Here is a 24,715-nt window from a genome sequence, read left to right as displayed (position 1 = left end):
CCTACCTTGTTCTTAAATATACCGTGTGTAGAATTTGGTGGAATTCAGCTGAACATGCTTGATAGAAATTGAATATAATATTCATAAGTATATTTCTAATTACTCAATTATAAAAACTGTTTTGTTCTTGTTCAAATGAGCCTTTTATTTCTACAATACGTGCGGGTCCCTTTCAGTGGAGGCTGCTATCTTGCACCACTGTGTTTCTACAGCAGCAAAAAATGGACAAATACAGGACATCCTTAGCTACAGGTGTAAACGCACAACTGTGCCCTGAGGACCAACTGATCCGATCCCTCTGGCAACATATGGCGGTGGTCTGGGGCCCAATTGTCCACATTGGTCTGGCAGTGTATAAGTCTCCTGGGCCAGATTAAGGGCCACCACTCTCCCCATATCCATGGCAACGATTACATGGAGTAACAGACCGCCCTCTTCTCATATGACTGATTGAATGTTTCTCTGCTGTCTTGTTAAAATTGTATTTGGGGCTTCATTTTTATTTGCATACAGGAAGGGAAGGTAAGATCCGATCAGCTGGTCACTGGAGACTCATTTGGACACACATGATAATGCAAAGCATGAATGCTCGTATTTAGAGTTCTTCAATTGTGATTAGATCACGCATGTTAGTTAAAGGTAGATGTTAGTGGCATGTTAGTTTCAGTTCTAAGTGACCCCATAGAGAGCTAGTTAAAATACAGAATGCCATGTGGCACAAAGGATGCAATGCCTTTTATTCCTCATGAAGTAAAAAGTGCATATCCAGACCAAAAGGTAAGTTGGTCTGCTGTGATTAGCTGATGCTATTATATTATGTATATTGTTATTTTATATGTATGAATTGTAATGTTTACCCTAATCTCATAGTTCCCTTTGGTATCCTTACATTTCACTTACAGTGTTTTGAATTCTTCAAGCTGAACTGTTATAACAGTTTGTAAAACTATTCAGCCACATGTATCCTGTTGTCAGTGACCGTCTCGCTCTGCCATAAACTGTATTTCATTTACAGAAATAAAACTACGGTGAGTCTATATACTGAAAACCTTGATTCAGAGTCCTTTTTTTTTGTCTTGTTTTCTTTTTCCTTCCCTTCCCCTCAGCCATGTTCGTGATCAGCTCTTGTTTGCTGTTTTAGTGCTTTTTGTCCGGCAGGCTTTGGCTTCAACTTTTATTGCTTGCAGTAAAACCAGGAAAATAACAAAAAGGAGCAAGGGCAGGGAAACCAGATAAATATGGTCTTTTATATTTGCGTGCTTGGAGCTGAAAATGAGACATTAAAGATTACAGCTGCTGGCAGTAGTTCTGCAGTTTACTTGCTCGATCACAAAACATCTCAGTTCTGTAAACTCAAGCTCCTTCATCTTGAGAGACACACAACCAGTGTTGTACAGTTGTGCTCATAAGTTTACATACCCTGGCAGAATTTATGGTTTCTTTGGTAGTTTCTGTTGTCTTTATGATATAAAAAGAGTAAACACAGTTGTTTGATAAAAATTTTGCTTCACCCAACCACTAACCGCGTGGGAAAAAAAGGTTTTTCTCTTATCTTTCATATTCTCTGAAAAATGGCCAAAAAAATCACAAATTCTGCCAGGGTATGTAAACTTATGAGCACAACTGTATGTCGTATTTTCAAATCATGCATCATGCAAATCAGATTTTATTTCTCAGAATTCTGCATTTTTGAAGTATTCCTATTCAACTTTGCAGACATATAACAGAAAAAATACTTTGAAGGCACTGTGTGTAGAAATAGGAATATTAAGTGACACCTAGCTGTCAAATTCTGGAATAAAATGCTCCCCTGGCACCCCACACATTGGTTAAATTCCAGAAGCGATGGTGGCCTTCAAGGACAGGAGGCTCCTAGGTGCATGTTAAGTGTGATCCTCCACTTGTCAAGTTTTTAATATCAAAAACTTCTCACAATAGCAGGTGTAAACAACCTCTCTAAAACGATTTGAACCTTTGACACTTTATTGAAGTTGGCACTCACTGTCCCTTACTATGGGTTGCTTTAATCGTGTATTTTATTTGGTTTCGTGGTTTTGCCCTTAGTGTGAGACAAGGGGCAATAAAGGTTTTATTAATGTCTTTATTAATTGCAGAATTTGGTGAGACATGAGGACTAAGAGGGACCACTGCTGCAAGGATTTGAATATTCACAACATATTCATAAACAAACATTCCCATAGGTAGTGGAGGGCTGGCTGTACATGAGGACACTAGATCAACGGTAAAGTAGATTTGCTTAAGAAGATAAGACAACAAGAAAACATGAAAAGAGGGCTTAAGAAATACTTCTTGGAAGGCTTTTACAAACATATTAGCATAAAACAAAAACCTAGGCCATAATGATTGCATTCTTTCTCTTATGCTACAACTAAGGTATGGTCACCCAGCCCACATTCCTCAACCTGCCATTATGAATATCCATATTCATGGATAAATCACCCTACATGCTTACTCAAAGTAGGGTTAGGAGAGTTTTGACAGGGAGACATCTACTGGTCAAATACTGCTATTGTAGCCCACAAACAGTAGGATACAATAGCTGAACTAACAGTATTGTATTACTGTTAGAAGGATAAATCTTTCGGCTTTTAGAATCACGAGAAAAGAAACAGCAAATTAATCACAATTGTCTTGAAACTGTAGAAGGAGAAGATAATGGAAAGACCAAACCATCCAGTTTTGTACAGCTCATTTGATAACTTGGTTTTAAAAATATAAAACAGGGCAACATGCATGTCTAGGGTCTAGACCTACCTAATACAATGAGTGTATGACCTGTTGTCTTTTTGAAACTGAGCTTATTAGTTATCCTTAAATTCTTGGTAATTACTGAGAGGGAAATATTGGAAAATAAATTACAGTTTTCTGTGTTGCCTCGATTTACCAGAGTATACGAAGCAACAAACAAGCAAAAGCAGAGAATAAATTATAATTTGGAATTTGGACAACTTTACAGAGAGATACGCGCTAATATTATTCCCCAGAACCAGACATAGGACTGTGGCATATAACAGGGGTTCCCAAAGTGTGGGTCGGCACCCCCTGGGTGGTTGCGAGACACAAATGGGGGGTCGTGTGATGTCTTCCATAATATATTTTTTAATTTATCTAAAAAATGATATTATTATATTATTATTTGTTTTTGTTTATTTACCTAGTTTTCTATGTTTATCTTCCTTTTTTTTGTACTGTTAATTATGATTATTCCTTTATTATCTTTAATGTTTGTATTGTTTGTATATATTTTTTTCTTCCCTTTGTTGGTTTTATATTAATCATAAATAATGTGTTAACTTGTGGTGAACAAAGAAATACTGAAAAAATGCAATAAAATACTTTGAATGACAAAACATATCTAAAAATAGTACATTTTACCCATTTATAGTAAAAAAAATATCGACAAAATTAGTGGCTAAACTTAAAATAAAACCTTGAAAATAGAAAATGTAATGAGTTTTCTGCCTTTTTTTCTGCCAGATGACTCCTTCGTTTGGGGTTAGTGAAAAGTTAATTATCAAAAGCATTAGTAGCAGTAGGTTGATTCATAACAGCACAGGAAACACAGCCACATGCTCATATAGGGAGACAAATTTTCTGCAGACCAGCTAAATGAAGCCACATTAAATCACTTTGAGGGACAGTGGGGGTCGCGAGTTTTTAGCATTATTATTTTGGGGGTCACAGGCTGAAAAGTTCGGGAACTGCAGTAGCGACAGGTGTGTCAACTCCGTGATGTTTGTCCCTGCTCGGCTGCCGTCAGGGAGCTGATGCCTCAGAACAAACCAGAACTGAGTGAACTTCTGCTTTCACTGCGCGGCAGTGATTGAGATATCAAAAACATGCCATAGCTCAGGGTCTCTGCATTGACAGTGTCGCAAAGTAGCCGGTATCCGTTCAGAGTCTCCGCATCACTAATCTCGACCGCGTCCTCTCGAGCTCAGATTTACAATAGGTAAGTTAAGTTAGCTAATTTAGCAGTTTTTAGCACTGAGCTAGCCAACGTTTGTTTTTATTAACTTGGCTTTACGCGCACAGACTTTGATAACACTCGTTTTTCCTGCCGTGTTGAGGTAGTATACATACAATACAATTCACCTGTGTATGATATAAACGTTACTATAGGTTTGATTGGCTTTTAAGTTGCAAGAGTTTCTACTCTCATTCGCCAAACAACTCTAACACCTAGCCCGTGATAGACGAGCTAATCTGTCAATGTGTATCTGTGTGTGTGTGTGTGTGTGTGTGTGTGTGTGTGTGTCTATCTGTGACTTTGTTTGTGAATGTGATTGTGTGTGTGTCTGTGACTGTCTGTGTGTTTGTGTGTGTGTGTGTGTGTGTGTGTGACTGTGACTGGGTTTGTGTATGTGTATGTGTCTGTGACTGTGTATGTGTGTGTATGAGTTTGTGTATATGTGTGTTAGTGTCTGAGTATTTGTTTGTGTATACATGTGTGGCATAGTGGTGATGTCGTTAGGGGAGTGTGATGTTCATCTGGGGAACTGTGTCCTCAGACAGGGCCGTCATAGTGGGGGGAAAAGTGGGACTGACTACCTAGGGACCAAGTGGGGAGGGGGCCCCCTAATGCACCTGAAAGTTTTCTACTGCATTTTTCTTTTGTTTTGTTATAACTGCAATAAGATAACTAAAATTGTCTGAATAAATAAACAAACATTCAGAATTCCTTTCTGGAAAAAAGGGGAGTCTTTGTTTACGTTTGGACCGCAGCTGTCTGTCAGCAGCAGGCAGCTCCTGAGCTGCTGAGTGGACAGCGGCTGTGGAACAGACCGTGAGCCTTGATCAATCAATGTGGATGCGCGATTGATAAGTTAAAAAACACATATACAATTGGCTATTAGTGTGATTTACACAGCTGTCTATGCATAAAAAAAGCTTGTCATTGTCATATTTTCATAGCATCAGGTGTGGTGGAATCTGATTCAAAGTAAACTTTAGATTTTTAGAGTTTTATTTGACTTCATGAGGTTAGATTATACCAAATAATGCCCCCTTGTTGTTAATCAACATGTCCCTTGGCTTCAAATAATCATGTTTAAAGAGGTGGACAGTCTGGTCAATATTGTGCAGTTACATTTAGAGAAATTGTAAAAGAAAAATAATATTGACATGTAGCTTATATTTGAGTCAGTTCACCAGGATAGTTTTAAGCATATATTTTTGTTTAATGCAGATGAGCCAGTATTATAGCAGCAATGCTTTATTTTGTGGCTGTGGTGAGATATTTTTTTCAGGGGGCCCAGTCCAGAATTCCCGGCGACGCCCCTGTCCATAGACACTGAAATAATGCATGGCCTTAACTTTTCACCTAGTAAAGCTCCCGGGGAGCATGGGACAACAATATAAAAAAACGGTCAAAACATTTCTGCGTATAAAGTTGTGTGCCATAGTGAGATATTAAGAATCCAGTGGTGTTCAAGATATGAAAGATATATAGGAACCACATCTGTTGCCTCTGATTACACTTTTTTTTTAACCTTTTAAAAACACGATAATAGATATAATTATCCTGAGCCAAATATAAACTGACATAAATAATACCAGTCTTGTAGCATATGAAACACAAGATGTTAGTTAAACAAGGATTTATTTATTTATGTTTTACAGTAAGGAGGCACCTGCAGCCAGATGGACCAAAGATGTGTCAAAACAAGATTGGGGATTTTCTTTTCTTCAGTGCACTAGAAATACTTTTCTAAAGATGACTTCGACATCCTGTGAAATGGAAGGTCTGAAGTGATGGAGAACAGAAAGGAGGGGTAAGCACCCACACTCTTGAATGTCCATTGGAAAAATCCTGATGTAACGCTAGATGCCAATTTAATTGTTTTCATCTCAAGTCATCTTCATGCAATATGAGAATATGTTATTAATTTAGATGCAACTTTTCTATCAAGCACCTTTAATCTAAATACTTTAAAGTGATTTAAAAGTTACATGTTTTAGAGGTGTTTATCCAAGGGTTATGTTTAAAAGTTTATGTTAAAAATGGTTAGTCTCAGTCAGTATCAGCCACAAAAATCCAGTGTCTGGTATCTTTACTCTGTATGCCTTAAAGTATGCTGAACACTTGGATTTGACTTCATTTAAAACTAATTCTGTATTCTGAATATTTTTATTTGCTGCCTTTCATAACCAGCATCCCTTTAAGTTGGCTGAATGTATCATAATATGCAGTTGCATTGACCCCAGGATCATGAGACCCAGACTAAAAGAGTGCTTTGGAGTGCCAAGCCTCTGCATTATGTGTTAGGCTCAGTATAAGTCCTTTGTTGACAGTTGCTGCCATCCTCCCTGGAAACATAACTTCTGTACATGCCAGGGCCTGTAAGTGCCGTGCAAACATTTATTGGGTAGATGGATGAATGTAACTTTCGTAGAACTCACCAAGAGGATTTTGCAAGGTTGAGATATGTGTACTGATGTTCAGCTATTTGGGTTAAAATAGTAACTTGCCAGGCAAAGAGCTTTTCAAATGTAACATGTGCAAACTGAATAAAGTAACACTATATTTGGGTTTGTTAACCACAGCCCTGTGAGGGAGCAAACCCTAGAACAGGAGCGAGGACTGCTCCATATCTGGCATTCAGCCGGCCCTGGTCTTCAGCCTTGTCCAGAGAGAGTGCTTTTTTCCAGGCCTGTCCTACAGGCTGCCCTTGGTGAACACCATGGACTCCTGCTTACACAAGGTGAGTAGGTAAAAAAAAAAATGCTCCTCTGCCCAACAGTATTGCTTAATTTTTTTTAAAAGTTTAACCCTCCTGTTATGTTCATTTCTCTGGAACAGCAATAATGTTCCTGGGTTAATTTGACGCGGGGCATATTCAATTATCCAGAAGTGTCAGAACCCCAATAAATCCCAATAAACATTTTTTAAATCTCATTATCAACTCCATTACTAACCATTTAAATCAAGATTTACAGCAATGATGTTATAACTCACTCGTTTCTCATGAATATTCATGTTAAAACTTAGTAAAATGTTGGTAGGGCTCCCTTGCAGAGAATCTTGATATGTTTTGCCCATAGACTGTATAAATAAGTTTTGCCCCTCCCGTGCTGAGTGTCCCCTCAATGTGGGTGGAGTTTGCCCATGGGAACAGAGAAGGTGGGGTCAAATATGTCACACAGTTGCAAAGTAAACATTAATATTTGACACTTCTGACTCCACTTGACTGCCGGGTCAAATTGATCCGACACAGTATCTATGTAATATAAACATGCAGGGGGTGGGTTGCAAATAAGTGAAATGAACCATTTTTATTTTGTATGTTGATTACGCAAATTAAGCCAAGCTGAAGAAGTTTCATACAGAAAAAAAACTTTTAACAATTTATTTTATTTATTTTGAAATGGGTTAATCTGACCCTGAACATAACAGGAGGGTTAATATTACTTGTAGTTTTAAAACACTTTGGTCAACTTTTTTTGAAACACCCTCATTATCTCCAGTTATTATGTTTATTTTGACTTAATGTCCTTCTCACAAACACACCATATGTCTGTGTGTGTCAGTTTTATAGAACTGGATATAACACACTGTGTCAGTATTGGTCATTACTCAGTCATTTCTGTCTGTTAGGTGGTCTGGTGTATTCTTTCGGGGAGCTGTTGTGGAGGGATGTAAGCATCCCAGTGTCTGCACCAGTGCTGGAGGCCTCATTGCTGGGAAAGACAATGGTCCTTGTGGCTGCTGGTGGCTTTCACTGCGGAGCCCTTAGTGACCAGGGCAACATCTACATGTGGGGAGAGAACACTGCTGGACAGTGTGGGCTGACCGAGAGTGGTGCAGCTTCAAACATCACAGGTTGGTTGGACCATATATCCCCTTTTCAACCTTTTATTTATCCTTACCCTCTTCCTGTTTGTCTATCTTTCCAAAATATGTCCCTTCTTAAATCTTCTTCATTGAGAGCATCAATCTATCTATCAGTAGCTAGCACTAGTTTTATTCCCGGGGCTGTGACTTGAAAAAGTTGAGAACCTGAGAACTGCTCTGGTTAATACATGCAGGGAAAACATGAGATATCTTGTATCAGTTTCAGAGCCTTGTCCAGTCCCCGTGGTGGACAGGGATGTCGTTCCTCCAGCAATGGTTAAGGTAGTGGACCTGGCTTTTGGACGGGAGCACAGCCTGGCTCTTTCAGCCCAGAATGAGCTTTGGGCGTGGGGAAGTGGTTGCCAGCTTGGCCTGGTCACCAGTACCTTCCCTGTATGGAAACCACATAAGGTTTGTTTCCTTCTATTTATGTGACAGATAACACCACTGGATTCACTTATCATATTATTTACTTATGTTCATACTATTGCACAGGTGGAGCACTTGGCAGGCAGACATGTACTCCAGGTAGTTTCCCTTTCTGATATCTTCACTGCCTCATTAAAATCACAAAACATACTTTGTTCTGTGTCCATAAATACTGTCTGAATCCCCACAGGTGGCTTGTGGTGCCTACCACAGTCTGGCACTGGTTCAGAGTTTACCTCCAAAGAACTACAATACCCAGAGGCTTGAGAAAAGGGAGAAGAGCCAGTCACCTCAGCCCTTTGCATCAGAGAGGGATGACTTGTTTGCAGCTGACTCTGGTCACTACTGTCCACTAGGGGTGGAGCTCACTAAAGTCATGTCAGATGTGGTAAATATAGTTGAAAAATCACACCTTTAAGGAAGAGATGTGCCTTCCCAGTGCCATGTTGCTATCAGAGGATACAACATTGTAGACTAATCTGGAGGCAGTAGGATATATGGGGGTGACTTCTAAAACCAGCTAATTTTGTAATCCAGTAGCTCTGGATCTTTCAGCAGCTTGCTGTTCTATTTCATACAGTCGCTTTCAGCAAGTAATTTTGCTCATTTATGAGGATCAGCCTTTGTGGTGTGGTTCACATCCCTTTTTTGTTTGCATTCCCAGACCCCTCCAAGAAGAAGAAGCCCCAGACCAAGGCTACAACACGGTGGAATGCCAGCTGGCAGTAGCTCTTGCACCAAGCTTGAACACCATGAGCACACTGACCCACTCACTCAAGTAGATGGCAGCCTCTTATCCCACTCAATGCCTGTCTGGAGAGCTAATAAGGACTCTGCTTCCCTTGATGAAATGGAGCTTCAGAATGTTGTCCAGAAAAACTCAAGTTTCTCATGCGACCACATTACAGGGCCAGGAGATACCGACTCACTGAGCAGTTACACGTCAGGTTAAAAAATGTAGTTTAATTTGGCAAATGTATATGTTGTAATACTTTTTTCAAAAAATCTATTTGTTCACAGACCTGTTCTGTTTTTTGCTTTGCTTGTTTATTTGCCTGTTTTATTTATTTTTTCTCAACATCAGTTATATTTTCCTTCTGTTTTACCATTTTTCAATTCAGAAGACAGCTGTGTCTCTTCAACTCCATCCACTGATCTTTTGACTTCCAGTTTCAAAGAAGAGTTAGCAATGAAAAGCCAAACAAACAAGTAAGATATAGGATTAGTTCACATTCAAGCACTGTTTGAGAATTTAGCTGTTGCAACCAGCTAGTGTTTCAGTAATGTTGACAATTTGCTGCTAAAATAGCTGAAGAACATTGCTGCTTAATTATAGTGGTGGTAAATTTTGTTGGAGATTTTACATGTAAGAATGCAGATACACCTTATCCACATACCAGAATGACTCTCACCTACAGTGTACCTACTGCTTGGTCTTTGATCTTAAATCCTACAGTAACAGTGGAGCAGACATGCCATACTCCTCTTCCCCAGCGTGTTTGGAAGAAGTTCAGCTTTTTCTTGCAGCAGAGAAGCAGGCACTGAAGGGGCAGAAGAGCTCAAGTCTCACAAATATAAACCAGAGGGGGAAAGCTGCAAACAGGAGACGCTCTCTGCCTGGAACACCCACCCGCGGTAGGAACTGCAGAGGGGGAACAACATGACAACACATTGGAAATGTGCTCATTTACCCTCTTTCCAAGGCTAAGATTGGAATATTAATACCTGAGTTCAGAGTATTTAGGAGGCCATAATCCTACTTTGATGTGAACACTTAAAAACTTTTACTTTGAAGTGTAGAAACTGGAATCTGTTGGTTTACATGCTTCAAACTTTTAGGTTTGTATTTGAATAAAAAAACTACAAAATGTTGCTTAACCACCAGTAAATGAATAAACCTTTGCTAGCTTTTCAACTTTTAATGAAGCAAGGTTAGCTTTTCCCCAGTGTTTTCAGTATAACTGTTAGCTTAATCTTCATTTTAAGAGGGTTGGTATACAATATGGACATTTTTCTCATCTAGCTGTATAACTGAAGCAAGTTCATCAAAGTGTTATGGCCCTTTAAAGCTGAAGCTTTAACCATAGTGCAAGAAATCGCTGCACCATCATGTAAACAGGACAAAAGATTTTTTTAAAGAATTAGTAACTCAAATGTAACTAGTAGGTAATTTTATCAGTTATTAGCAAAACACTTACAGTGGGTTTACATGAAGTGATGGGTTTTTCTTTCAGGGTCTCCTAGGCGACAGAGGCCTTGTCCTTGCATACCATTCTCTGTGGGTCGGAAGCAAGCTGCAGCACCAGAGGATGCAGGAGAAGGGATGCCATCTCTTGAGACAGAAGTGTGGAGCTGGGGCCGTGGGTCTGAAGGGCAACTAGGCCATGGAGATCAGCTAGCCAGGTCTTGCCACACACACACACACACAGATACACACACACACAAATAATTATGATATAAACTTAAAATTTTAGACTTTACATTTAATTGAAAAATGTTTTTAGTAAATTAGAATGTACTTTGGTTAAACTCCCCTTATTAAGACAAAATAAGAATAAATTAACATTACTTTCTTATTTACACACTTATAATTACCTCTACCCCATGGTGTATTCATTTCACATTGATTATGTGCTATAACCCTGTTATTCTGAAAAAAGATACTAGCTTTTAAGGTTGCAAAGGGGTGGAAAGTTTCCAGTAAATTTCCTTGGGAAGTTAAGCTGGGGAATTTTGGAAATATTCAAAATTGGAAACTTTCCATGGGAATTATGGGAATTAACTGGGATTTGAGGGTAATTAAATGGGAAGGTATCATATCCAAGCATACATATTTGTTTTGTTATAAGCAGACATCCATCCAAAATAATACAATTAAAACAGATTTATTTGTAAGTAGAACTTTATCAAGTATTAAATATTTTATTGAACAATCAATTCTTTCATTGAAGAACAAAAACATGAATATTGAGTTAAATATTACTCATCCCCCAACCCAACCCATTCAAAAATTAGCAAAAATGCAATCCCCACAAAGTCCCATTCAAAATGTTAAATGAAAAGAGCCCCTCTCCCTCCAACAAAGTCCCATTCAACATGCAAATAAATAAACATCTTCCCTCAAGTTTCTCAAGCCTAGCCTCTGCAGGATTCTAGAAATCATCTGTGCATGTGATGGAGGCATGCACAGTGTATGTAGGGGGCGTGGTCTCAATAGCCCTGCAGTAAGCAGTGTGCTATGTGCATGTGATTGAGAAATAGCATAGATATTCAACAATGCTTACATGAAATCTGGTTGTTTAAGTCAGGATTATGCTAAAATATATTTTCCCCAACTATATTTACCTTCCCTATTAAGAGACAACCTTCAATTTAGTACCGTAAATTACTGGTTTATTCCTGTTTATTCCCATGGAAAGTTTCCAACTTTGAAAGTTCCCGGAATTTTGCAACCCTAATGGCTTTATATCAAAAATAATGAGGCAATAAATGTCTTTTGTTACTGTTTGTGTTTGTGTGTTTGTGTGTTTTCATGTTTATGTTTATGTCCAGACTCCAGCCTCTATGTATCAAGACCTTGACGGGTGAGGAGATGATCAAAGTTGCTGCTGGTTCACACCACTCTTTGGCTCTCACTGCTCAATGTCAGGTAGGAGACATCATAGACCACATGTGTGCAAACACTCCGAAGCACTATCCATACCTTAACTGTACATTTTGCAGGTGTACTCATGGGGCAGTAACATGTGTGGACAGCTTGGGCACGTCAACAGTCCTGTCACAGTTCCTCAACTTGCTAAGGTACAGAATATGTTGTTGATGTTTATCATTTATCCAATTAGTCATTTGTGCGCAACTGATTTACATTATTTCACAGCAAAATTTCTGTTTTGTTTGTTTGCTTTACTTCTGTATTTACTGACATTAAATGTAATAATATTTGTTTGACATTTCCCCGCAAAGCCTATATATCTCTTAATGTCATACTGTGTTTTGTCCCTAATGGGCCACTGTAGCTGTCTGATGGTCTCCGGGTTTGGGACATCTCAGCGGGTCAGAGCCAATCGCTCCTCCTGGCTGATGGAGACTGTGTCCAGCCAGTCCTGCTGTACTGTGGTCAGCAGCTCCAGCCAGCGTCAGTGCAGAGTGAGAGGTTAAACCAAGGTCAAAGGTCATGCCAGAGGTCACCCAACAGAGCAGAGAGTTACACAGTCAGACCCACTCTGCTGCCCTTCTGCATGGAGGTTTGTGTACAGAAAGAAAACTGTTTGTGGTTTACCAGGACTGACAGCGACAAGGACAGATGGGATGCCTTTCTAACTGTAACACCGGAGTGTTAACTTTCCTATATTGTTAGTAGTTTTGTATGATGAAATTACAAAAACTTACACCTGTGTTATCAGCCGGAGCCAGTGATCAGATTGCAGAGACATACATCACACAGAGACAGCAGTCCATTTCAGCTACCTTGTTTTAAGAAATCTGGTTGATTTACATTGAATAAAGGGTGAAACTGAGAGAGAGCTTTGTAATGTAAAGAAATATATATAAAGAGGAACTGAGTAAAAATACGACTAGACTTGATGTCTGAAAGAGAAGTTAAAAAATCAGCCCAATGTTGACAGTGTATGACTTACTCTGAAGAATTCTTTCAATCTTAATGTCTTTCTTGTTTGTATGTCTTTGTGTGTAGATGGGTTATATTAGCAGTGTGTGTTGTGGTGGTTCAAGCTGTGCAGTGTTGGCAGACCAGAACGTGAATGGTTTCATCTCAGCTGTCCATGAACTGGCCTCCAGAGAGAGGCAGTTCTTCTGCTGGTTAAGCAGCATGAGGAAGCTCCTGCTCACCCCGCTACGAAACAGAGGTCAGAGATTTTCTTATTACTGGCTCCTTATCTGTATCAACTCTGCCTGTCCAATTCTAACATTTATAACTGTGGTTCTAAAAATAATCTGTGTATGTTTTCCTCCTAAATGTAAATACAAATAAGTTCAGGAAATAATACAAGCTTGATTTCAGCAGCTTTTAGTGCTGTGATAGTGAATGCATGTACTTAGTGCATGTGTGTGTTTGTACTCTCCTTCACAGAGAGTGTCTGTCCGTCGTTAGGGGAGCCATGCACTCATCTCTTCTTCTCTCTCTGTGAGAGTTTTATTCGTCTTTGCGTCCTGATTGGTCGCCACTCCGCATCACTTAGCTACTTCCTGCACAACATGCAAGGACAGGATGTCACTTCTCTTCTTCTGCTGACACACACTGAGCACTTTGTGGACATTTATAAAGAGTAAGTGTCCCTTTTTTTGTCTCCCAAAAAGCCACTCTATTTATCATTAAAGATATTCTTGTTTTATCTTCTACTCACCACTGCACTTTATCATATTATTTTAGCCTCTACATATTAGTCATGCCTATTTGTTGTTCTTTTGCATTTATAGCTTATTTTATTATTATTTTTATTTTATTTTTATTTGTAGGTCTTATTCTTATACCTTGTACAAAGAGAGCACAGTTTACCAAAGTCAAATTTCTTGTGTGTTCAAGCATACCTGGCCAATAAAGCTGATTCTGATTCTGATTCTGGATTATACTATATTCACTCATTATTACTTCCTGCTTTTTGCAGTCATTACTCTTTGAGTATGTTTTTTATACTCATTGTCCCTGTTTACTTCTTCTTGATTGATCGTCATGCTTATGTCGTGTTCATGTCATTTTTCTTAGAACAATATCCTCCCTTCTTTTTTTTACAGAAACTGTAAAAAAAACAAAAAAAAATGTAAACACTTATTTTTAGAGAAACTGTAAACACAAATCATTTCACAGATACAAACATGCTTTGGAAATGTATGATTACAAATGAAGTTTGGTTAAACACCAGCTTTTATTATTTCACACAATGATGAAGCCCACAGACCCTCAGAGGAGTGGTGTGTTCAGAGGGGTTGCCAAGGCTGACAGTAGATTTCTTTATTGGTGCCCTCATATGTGACTTTGAAAAAACTTAAAGAATTAACCTTAGAAGATTTATGCCACTTTGTCATGTTTTTTTTAAGTCAAAAGGAATAAAACAACTGTTTCATACTTTAATGAAAGTAGGTTGTGAAGACAGAAAGGGTAAATGTTATTTATTTGTAAATGCACTGGCCACCCCTACCTATGTGAGAGCCTCAGTCGGGCCACTCCGGTCAAAAAGTTCTGGATGCTCCCCTGCCTCAGAGAAGTGCTGTATCTGCACTTTATGACTTTATGCAAACATTAAAAAAAGTTCCCCTATTTGTGCAGTCATAGCTACAAGAATTTGGTTTCATTGATACAAAATGTTGAATTTCAAATGAAAATTGTAATAGAGATGTCCTCCTCTTGTTATGTCTCCAGGTATTTTTCTTCAGTCAGTGACTTCCAGGTGATGGGTGGATTCCAGGCATTACATAAACTGTCACTGTAAGTTTTTTGTTTTTTTTAAATCTATGTTGTACCTCAAGTAGTTTGGCTTACCCATCACAGTTTTCACAAAAATGTACATAAATGAAACATTAAAGACTGTCCCTGCAATTGGCTATAACTTTGGTGTTACTTGTGGTGCAAACGCAAGCTTATCGTCCAGATACGGTTCACTTTTAGTCCTTGTGATGATGAAAACACATCACCCCCTGTGCATAAGGGGAAATCTATGCAACAGCACACGTGGTTCTTCTTCCATCAACTGAAAACAGTGTTTTTAATGAAAAAGCTGCAGACACATGTGGTCCAGGAGTGGTTTATTCCCTTTGGGCTTTTCTTTTGTCTCTGTTCAGTGAGTGTTTAGGCTCTAAGCAGACAACGCTCACTCAGCTGTGTGTATCCGACAAATCTGTCAGTGGGGAAGTTGATCTGGATTCGATGTTATACTGGCCTCTGCAACAGCTCCACCAGTACAGCAGAGTCCTGCTCAAACTGGCTGCCTGTTATGACGTGGTAAGGCTAAATTCCCTCCTCAGTCATTGTGTTTCTTTCTGTATTTTGCCTTGTTCACTCTTTGATGTTCCTTCTTTTTCCTGTCTCTTTCACTTTCTACCTTTCAGAACTTCTTTAGTTCCATGATTGAGTAAAGTTGGATATTTGAAGCGTATTGCTATCATTGTTATAGTTGAATTTGTACATTTTCAAATGCTCTAACTATTATAACTAGTTTTTAACCAAGGAAGTTAATCCTTGTTATATTTACATCTAACTCTGTCTTATATCATGGGCAGGATTAAAATAGAAAATGTTTGTATCTGTGTTCGGTCAGCTTTTAATTTGGGATTGTAAAGACACCAGTTTTTTTTCAACTTTGATACAACAATAATATAAAAATTATTTTCAGCCTCTTTCAGGAACAGAGTGGTTACATGGCTTCCCCTCTATTCTGTTATATGTCTGTCTGCAACAAATGCTAAGGTTTGTTAATAGAGATGCCAAAAGGCCATGACTGAGTCGAGGCCTGCCATCCTGGGAATTAGAACAGTCTGCTCTGTGGTGGCTGCTTAAGAGTTGCAGATTAGAGAGAACAAACTTAGCAGACAGGATGAAGAGAGGCTTTGGCTGCATTCTCGGAAAATCTGGTACTATCTCATCGCCTGATGTGAACTCGTGGGCATGTTGGTCTGTTCTTGAAATATAATATCTGTGAAAAAATCAGGAAACAACATTTCATCTCCTGATTCTCTGTTGTGTTTAGATATCGCCGCTCACTCTCTATATCCCTTTTCTAGGTGGAGCCATGAATGCAATACCTGAATTTAAAATCGAATAAATACAATTGAATTGTTTTGAATTAGGACGTATTAAATAGATATTAGTTCTATCAAACAATTAATGCTTTTGATCTTAAATTGAACACACATTTATAAACATAATTATATCAGCTAGACTAGGGGTGTCAAACTCATTTCAGTTCAGGGGCCACATACAGCCCGAGTTGATCTCAAGTGGGCCGGACCAGTAAAATCATAACATAATAACCCTATAAATAACGACAACTCCAACCCCTTTGTGTTAGTGCAAAAAAAGTACAAGTACATTCTAAAAACCTTCGCATTACATGAACTATCTTTTTACATAAACAGCTGTTTTTTTCTTTTTTTCCATGACGAGTCTCATAGTGGGGCCAAATACCATATTCTTTAAGGACTGAAACCTGCTGTGAACACATCAAGCACACAGGTTTCCCAGTCACCTGACACTGTAGCGCTAGTGTTAGTAGTGAAGGAGCGCACCTATGACGCACCTACATGTATGGTAAGCACATGCACGATATGAGGTTCCTTCCGAAAAATGAAGTGCTCTAAGAAGTCTATGGAATTCAACCAGATTATGCATACTGCAAATATTCTTTTTCCCCCTCATAGAAAAAAAGTCCTGGAGTGTCGTTCAGCTCTGTCAGCCATTTGATTGTATGTGCCCCCCAGAGGACAAATTTGAATAGCAGTTACACATTTTTCACTTTGCGAAATCCTCCCGGGAGCCGGATTGGAACCTCTGGCGGGCCAGTTTTGGCCTGCGGGCCGTATGTTTTACAGCCCTGAGCTAGACTGACTGTTACAACTGGCTACGGTTCAAATCATAAACGTATTCTGTATATTAGAGAACAAAGAACATGTGAGCGTTAATCACGCATCAGAATAATTGGTGCTATTATAGATAATTTGCATTACCTTGTTATTAATGCATTAACGTTGACAGCCTTAATGCAGTAGATATACATTTTTTCTGCTATTAAAACAAAAAGAAAAAGCAAATATTGAACACTTTCCTTCTTTTCCTCTCTTCTGCAGTTAACAACAGAGTATCAGTCCCTCCATCAGGGCTGTAGTCAGTATGAGACTCTGTCTTTGTCCTTGATCAGAAGGAAAAAAGAGGCTGAAACCACCTTCCTCTTCTGGAAGGCCCATCCAGGAAAATCCACTGTGAGGACAACTCTGTCTTAAGTTCTTTACACAAGCTACCGGTCTTCCTGATTCTTCTGATTCTGCTGTTTAGAAGATAAACTTGTGGGAGATTTTGCTGTGACAAGTATAATTTTTAAGACTGCTCCAGAATAACTTGTGACATACATTTCACCACCCAGGTTAACAGTGTTCCTGATCACAGGATACAGAAAAACTTTGATTTACCAAAAGTGTCGGTCTGTGCTTCTTTTAGATCAGATATCATTCTCAAAGTAAGCAGCTTGTCCTGGAAGCAAGCTTTAACCCTTAGGTCATCCTTTTACTCACAAGCTAAGGTCAGGAAAGGGTTGGGGTAATGGGGTTCAGACAAATGTGTGTGTTATAGTGCTCAGATGGAAAAAGCATATATCCAGACCTAAACATTTTATCATAAATGGGGCTGTGTTCATTGTCTTATTAGATTTGTTTCTACAGTGGTTCAGAAAGTTTCAGGAAGGTATTTTCATAATGTCAGCATGTATCCCCATTAAATCTTTCCCTTATATTGGAGGCAGGAATTCTTGTAGAGTGTATCAAAAATAACAGAGCATTTTTACAACATTTTTGAAAGTTCTGTTCAGGAAATGTTTATCGTTTGTTCATCAGGAGGTTCTGCGTCTCCCCAAACGCCGCGTGGTGTGTGAGAGCCGCAACAGATCCCTGACTCTGCAGAATGCTGGGCGGTTTTCCAACCACTGGTTCATACTGTTCAATGATGCACTGGTGCACACGCAGGTACTCACATGCAAACTCACAAACAGTCCATGCAACTAAGCTATTATTATTATTAAAGAGCTTTTATTGGATGTGTGAGGAGTATAGACCAATCTGACAAAGAGCCTGAAGTTAACAAGCCACCATTACTGCGCTGGGGTCTCCCCAAAACATCTTTGTGTTTGAATGTTGTGTTCAGAAGTGATCAGTTTTCTACTTTTGCTTTCACTTTCTATGTAACTTTACTTTTGACAATGATATACGTGGTATTTTGAAGAACTTGTGGTATTATCAGCTGCTTCATCAGCCGTGACAAACTTGGACTTAGTTCACTTTGCACAACACACAAGACTGAACTTCATGAAGAGTCCCCCTGAATGAGAGCAGACACTTAACATAGATTCACCAGCAGAAGACTAAAATATTAACTAGAAGTGAATCAAGGACATTGTTACTGTTAACTATATTGTCCCTTTCTGAGTGACCTGTTGTGGCATTCTGTTGTTCATCACCGAGCGATTGATGAAACAATCTTCTATTCGCTAGAAAGCTAACTAAGAAGCTGCATGTAATCATTACAATCTAGCTGTGGTAGCAAACAAATGAATAAATGAATTAAGAAATAAAATGTGTGATTATTAATTTAAAGAAAAAATACATTTGATCATGCAACTAGTCTATTTTGATTACATGCTGCTGCGATAATTGATTAATGTGACTGGACACATATGTGGCAGATACAATTCTTTTCTCTTTTTCTCCATTTGTAACCAGGCCTCTGTTGTAACTCATGTTCAATATAATAACTCTAAATAATCTTTAGATCATCTGATTAATGTTCCCTGATCAGCTGCTGTCTATCATTTCTAATCCATACTGCTGTCACAGTTAGCAGGCAGCAGACATTGAGTTGCCCACAGCAGTAATGGCCGCTACCGAGATGACCACAGACTTAGATTGCTCGCCAATTTGTCTATACATTTATAATGCACACCATAAGTTCTTTTATTTAATTTTATAGTTATGTTTCTGTTTGTTTGTTTTACATTTCTGACAAAGTAACAAACAGATAAACACACTTAACTAGTTTTGTACATGTAACAACTGGAAAGGACAAATAAATAACTAAATAGATAGCGAAGAACAAAAAACAAATGAAGTCAGAAGTAATTTGCACATACAACAATGAGATAATAACCATGAGAAGAAAGAGAAATATAAATGAAAATACATTCAGAAAGTACAAACAGACAGACAAACAAACAAAAGCCCTGATGACCAGTCCCTCCCACCCCAAGACAAAGGCCATAATGCAAAGTAGGGGTTAATTTAAGAAAAAAAAAGGAGTACCATCCAATCCAAACAAGTCCAGCAGTGTATGTCAACATGTGATAGTGCCATGTAAGAGGAAAGTTCTTTAAGCCACATAGAAAGAATAGGGGGGGGTCTTAGCTTTTCCATATTAGAGCAATGCATTTATTCCGGGCAATCATGGCCAACTTTATAAACCCCACCTTTTTACACCTTGTTACAGGGATGTCAGACGTGTCACCTAGTAGAACCAGTTTAGGTGAACTTGGGATCTCAAAGCCTGCAATTTCACTGAGTGTCCCAAATATTGAACCCAAGCAGTTTTTTAATTTATTACAATTCCAAAACATATGCACAAGGTTTCCTGTCTCTGTACAACATTGTGTTATAGCTGAAATACAAACATCCAGTGAATAAATGCCAAAGAAACCAAGAAACATGTTGGTCCCATTTATATCAGACCAAGCTTCTACATTATTTTTAGTGCATGTTTGTCTTTCTTCTTTCTTGGAACCATGGTTTTTTTTTTGTGACAAGAGTTGCATCATCTAACGATTTCCATTAGAGTTATGACAGCAAGAAAAATAATATAAATGTGCGTGCAAATGTGTACTTTTTTTAACCCATCCCTTCCTCTATTAACAAGTTAATCCACTCATGTATATCCATGCCTGTCTTTCTGTTGCTTCTGGAAGTCTGCCATGTTTTGCAAACAACGTTAATATTTGTTGTATCTTCAATCACTCAGGGTGCCATTCCCTCACAGAGCCTTGTGAGTATATCTGACATTAGTTTGCTCCACTTATCCTCCAGCCAACCAGTTTCACTGCGCTAAGCTTTGTGCTGCAGCATGGAGGTCTGGCCTCTATTACACTGACAGGTTTACAAGAACAGAGATGGTAATACATTTTAACACAGGACTAAAAAATGTTAAAGAGACTTCAACTGTGTACGAATTTGGAGTTATACACTGCTAGGTTTATAGGATCTTGCTCAAACTATTGTTAAGTCTAAGATCCCTGCAAAAAAAAATCCTACCTCAGTGAAGTTTTAACATTCAGTTTGACATTTTCAGTATGATGTTATTAAGATTCAATTTCTAATTTTTTGGTCTATTAAGTTACTTTTAAACCAAATTTCAGAGCTTTATTGCACGCAACCCTTAACATTGCTACATTCCTGTGTTAAAATGTTTCTTTAATTCTCGGTGGCTGATCTTGAGCTTAAGCTGTCACCATCAGACTACCGAGTATATGTCTTTTAAAGCATGTTAACAACACTGACATTGTAAGTCAGTGGTTAAAATAAATGAGGTCATGGTGATGGTGGATTGGAGCCTAAAGGTGCTTGCGGTGAGGTGCAACTTGCCACTGCATGCTGGCTTTCAAAGGCATCTGGTTAATAAATACACACATCAGTAGCTTTGCCAGCTTTGTTAGCATGTAGGGAGGACAACATGTAAGGTTTCATTTAACATATCTCTCTCTCTCTCTCTCTCTCTCTCTCTCTCTCTCTCTCTCTCTCTCTCTCTCTCTCTCTCTCTCTCTCTCTCTCTCTCTCTCTCTCTCTCTCTCTCTCTCTCTCTCTCTTTCTCTCTCTCTCTCTCTCTCCCTCTGGTGTGTGTTTATTTCAATAAGAGAATGTTTGCTTCCTATCATATTGTGTCCTCTGTTTGGTGTGGTGTGGTGTTATTAGTGATAGAGATTAGACGTGTCTTGTTTCTCTCTATGTTGTTTGAAGTTCTCTCTGTGTTATGCATTACACCTAATTTTAAATTCTACATGTATATCTTGCATTATCAGTTAAATCAAATATAAATGATTTGTGAAGCTTAACCGAATTAAGATTAAAGTATAGTGAGTCACTTAATAATCTCTTTTTTTGCTCCTATGCTCACATCAGTCCTGCTTTATTTGAGTTCATGTGAAAAGTTTGATTTACCTGTATATGCTGTCTCCACTTGCAGTTCTCCACACATAGCGTCTATCCTCTGACCTGTCTGTGGGTGAAACCAGTCACAGATGACAGCACTGGACTGTGAGTTGTTGTTGTTGTTGTTTTTTCAAATCAGTGTCATAAATGACAAAACTAGCATGCCAAGTAAAAGGCTGTGGATGTGGCCATCAGTGACAATAATAAGTAATGAAGTGACAATAATGATAATAGTTGAATTAATAATGAAAATAAGACACACTTAGACAACTCTATAGCTTTACCTGTGCCGATGGATACCATGGACATGGGAGCAGTCTTGTGAAACCCAGGACCAGTCTTGGATTTTGATATAAAACTGTAAATATCCATGTTAGGTCATTGGTTTGAAGCTGAGGCAGTTCAAGAAAACAGCAACCATAATAGCTGTCATCCAATACAAACCACAAACTAATTTCCCACAGACCTAGGCTGTTTTCGAAACCGCCTACTATACTAGCAGTACGTACGGATTTGGCCAAAATTCAGTATGTAGTAAGTAGTATGTGAACAAGAGCAAAATCTGCAGTATGCCAAAACTCCCCAGATGTCATACTGATTCGGAAACATTTCACAGAATGCATCTGACCAGTCTGCCTCGCGTACTGTTTCCCACAATGCACAGCGCTTGTTCCAATTTTTCTTTTCTCTTCTTTTTTTGACGGGGGTTTTTAGGTGCTGTGGACATTATTAAATTCCATGTTAACCACTTCCTTACTTTTTAAATCATTAGTGATGCTAAAGAAGTAGTTTCGCTATCAGCTTGACCTTTTACTTCCGCTTTCCGAAACCTGAAATTCCGAAACCTGAAAAAATACATGGCTGTTTCAAAAACAGCCATGTATTGGAGTGAGGGGGGCCATTGTAACTTATTTTGTCGCCTCTATTGCACCATCATGAGGCTGGTATACAGTATTTCAAGGCACTCAAGCACTGGTGAATAGTTGACCTGGATGGTTATTTGCTGCTCAGCTGAAGCTGGTCTTCTTTGGAACTATTATTGACACTTGATGTTTCTATCAGAGATCAAAGAGAGGCTTATAAAAAATACTTGATACAAAGAATGTCTGGCTTCAAGTGGCTGGATCTTTGAATTTACCTGAGACACATAGATTCTGAGCTGAGAGCTTCCTCTTACTCAAAATGTTGTTATATTTCATGATGTCAACCTATTGTTGTTTTTTATGATTAACCTCTCAAAAAAGAATCAATGAAAGCTGGTATCCTCAATCCATGTTCCTAGTCGTTATTGTAGAAACACTTCGGCGAAATGGATTTTAAATGAATGAAGTTAATGTTTGTGTCTCTCTTGTGTATCTGCAGCTATGCCATCAAAATAACATGCCCAGAGGAGAGTTTCACCATCGTAGCATCAACACCTCAAGAGAAGGTACATCTATTAGTGATACACTCTTAGCCACTTATTTCAACTTTAGGCTTGAGCTGAAGCTGTAACTTGAATCAAGTGGTGAAATCAAGCTTACATGAGGTAAAATACGTATATTATTTTAAAATAAAATGTGTTGGAACATTATGATTAGCCCTGGTATGTGTAGATGACAAAGTCTCAGAATGGTCAATGTTTCAGTAGTAACAATTTAACATCAAAATAGTGTCACAGCTTAGTTTAATGTACTTATAAAAGCAGTTTAAATCTGTGTTTGCTATTATCTGCATACTTTTAAAAAAGTGTTCATCTCAGCATGACATGACACAGCAATTATTTTAGTGAATTACGTTTGCAGCCACCTTATTTTTGTAGGTTGGATGCAGATACTAGAGGTACAATATTGTTAACCAGTTCTGTGAAACCAAAGCAAACAGGGGTTAACATATTATTATTGTGGTGATAAAAAAGCAGGACATGTAGTCGGTAAAGATGTAAACAATTACAAATCCTACTAAATCCTTTCATGATTGCTTTAAAGAGCAAAATTGTCAAGTCAAGTTGAACTGGGTCAGGCTCAAACATTTCTGTGCATGCAAAATGATTAGATAATTCTCCTTTTGTGTTGTTATATTGAATTTAGAATTCCCTTCCCTTTTGCTTCTTTTTAATGTGGACTCCTTTTAAAAAGGTTTCCTTTTTTCATTGTAGGATATTTGAGATGTAAACTGAGAATATTTTAATTATATTCCTTGTTGTGCATTCAGTAGCACAAATATTGAACAATTTTGGAGGCTAACCTGATAAAAACAAAAAAAACCTCCCCAAACCCCCTAAACACACACACACACACACACACACACACACACACACACACACACACACACACACACACACACACACACACACACACACACACACACACACATACATACACACACACACACACACACACACACACACACACACACACACACACACACACACAAACAGTGTAGCAGAACACATAGGAACAATCATCTTTGACTTAGTCTCAGTGTTTTCTCACATGGTCATTCTATCTTTGAAACAAGTATTTTCTCTCACCATCTCTTCAGAACAAGTGGCTGCGATCTCTAAACCAGACGCTGGATCATGTGCTGGGTGGTGGAAGTCAGGGGTCGTCACCGGGTTTGACGGCAATGTCTCGCACAGCTTCCTATAAGTTCACTGGTGAGGGACGGTTTAAAGACGCCCGTTACAGCGGGGGCTGGCTGGCAGGACAAATTCATGGCAGGTAAGAGTGCATGTTTGTGCATCTCTCCTTTTTGTGTGTCTATTTTATATACAACAGATGCCGTCTTGTGCTGAATAATACATGTCTTTGGGTGAGGGTTCATACTGAATTGTGTGTTAGCATTTGAGTGTCATTTTTGAATCCAACATTCAAGAAGCTGCTATAAACCGTTCCCAGCCTATGTCCAAAATATCTAACAATGAACTCGAGTTTTAATAACTCAAGTAGGATCACACTCAAATGACTAGACCTGTGAAAAAAAACAGGGATGGTTAGCAAGTAAATTACTTGGCAATTAAATCATGGCACAGAGTGAGTGGATTTAGTATTGACTGTGAGCAGACCATTTGCAGCTTTTATAAATACAACCTTGACTTCAGACTGTGTAACAATTCAGCCTCAAGTTGACTCTTCATGGTAACATGTAATAAAATTGCCCTCAATAAAAAACTGGTCAAGTGCAAGCAGCTGTTTTAAAATATATTTGCATTAACAGTGGCACCATGAAGTGGCCAGATGGACGGGTCTATAGTGGACACTTTAAGAGTGGACAGGAGGACGGGTAAGTACTTTACCAACAAGACACATCTCTCTACCCTTCAGTTAGACCTGTGATAAGGAGATTAAATGTTTGTTTTAAATCTCTTCTTAAAACTAATTTTTACAGACTAGCTTTTACGTGACTTTATCTTTCTAACCGCTTTTACTTCTATTTTATTATTATTTTTTGTTTTTATCCAACTAATTCATTGTCTTAAATTTTATTTGATTATTTTATTTGATTATTTATTGTTTTGATTTATTATTATTATTTTTCTTTTAT

At 38.5% G+C, this 24,715-nt stretch overlaps 1 protein-coding gene across 3 annotated transcripts in view; it reads left to right on the top strand.

Annotated features, from left to right (window-relative positions):
- Positions 1 to 3,744: 3,744 nt before the first annotated feature.
- LOC117820522 (alsin-like) overlaps positions 3,745 to 24,715 on the top strand; it is a 33,342-nt gene continuing 12,371 nt past the window's right edge. The window contains exons 1-25 of one of the 3 annotated variants that reach the window (XM_034694336.1): positions 3,770 to 3,973; positions 5,644 to 5,795; positions 6,568 to 6,725; positions 7,619 to 7,843; positions 8,076 to 8,266; positions 8,351 to 8,383; positions 8,475 to 8,672; positions 8,949 to 9,231; positions 9,406 to 9,493; positions 9,741 to 9,919; positions 10,519 to 10,687; positions 11,837 to 11,933; positions 12,008 to 12,085; positions 12,301 to 12,528; positions 12,978 to 13,149; positions 13,374 to 13,569; positions 14,661 to 14,726; positions 15,080 to 15,239; positions 17,081 to 17,212; positions 17,840 to 17,968; positions 20,007 to 20,030; positions 21,225 to 21,295; positions 22,553 to 22,619; positions 23,714 to 23,892; positions 24,389 to 24,454. In XM_034694336.1, the coding sequence (XP_034550227.1) occupies positions 5,776 to 5,795; positions 6,568 to 6,725; positions 7,619 to 7,843; positions 8,076 to 8,266; positions 8,351 to 8,383; positions 8,475 to 8,672; positions 8,949 to 9,231; positions 9,406 to 9,493; positions 9,741 to 9,919; positions 10,519 to 10,687; positions 11,837 to 11,933; positions 12,008 to 12,085; positions 12,301 to 12,528; positions 12,978 to 13,149; positions 13,374 to 13,569; positions 14,661 to 14,726; positions 15,080 to 15,239; positions 17,081 to 17,212; positions 17,840 to 17,968; positions 20,007 to 20,030; positions 21,225 to 21,295; positions 22,553 to 22,619; positions 23,714 to 23,892; positions 24,389 to 24,454 (3,209 nt within the window). In that variant the 5' untranslated portion in view covers positions 3,770 to 3,973; positions 5,644 to 5,775. Of the gene's footprint in view, positions 3,974 to 5,643; positions 5,796 to 6,567; positions 6,726 to 7,618; positions 7,844 to 8,075; positions 8,267 to 8,350; positions 8,384 to 8,474; positions 8,673 to 8,948; positions 9,232 to 9,405; positions 9,494 to 9,740; positions 9,920 to 10,518; positions 10,688 to 11,836; positions 11,934 to 12,007; positions 12,086 to 12,300; positions 12,529 to 12,977; positions 13,150 to 13,373; positions 13,570 to 14,660; positions 14,727 to 15,079; positions 15,240 to 17,080; positions 17,213 to 17,839; positions 17,969 to 20,006; positions 20,031 to 21,224; positions 21,296 to 22,552; positions 22,620 to 23,713; positions 23,893 to 24,388; positions 24,455 to 24,715 lie in introns of all 3 variants that reach the window. The other 2 variants (XM_034694337.1, XM_034694338.1) reach the window with 2 other exon arrangements.

The sequence above is a fragment of the Notolabrus celidotus genome, chromosome 10 (genome assembly GCF_009762535.1).
Source record: "Notolabrus celidotus isolate fNotCel1 chromosome 10, fNotCel1.pri, whole genome shotgun sequence".
Classification (NCBI taxonomy): Eukaryota; Metazoa; Chordata; class Actinopteri; order Labriformes; family Labridae; genus Notolabrus; species Notolabrus celidotus.
This window is presented reverse-complemented; position numbering and strand designations above follow the sequence as displayed.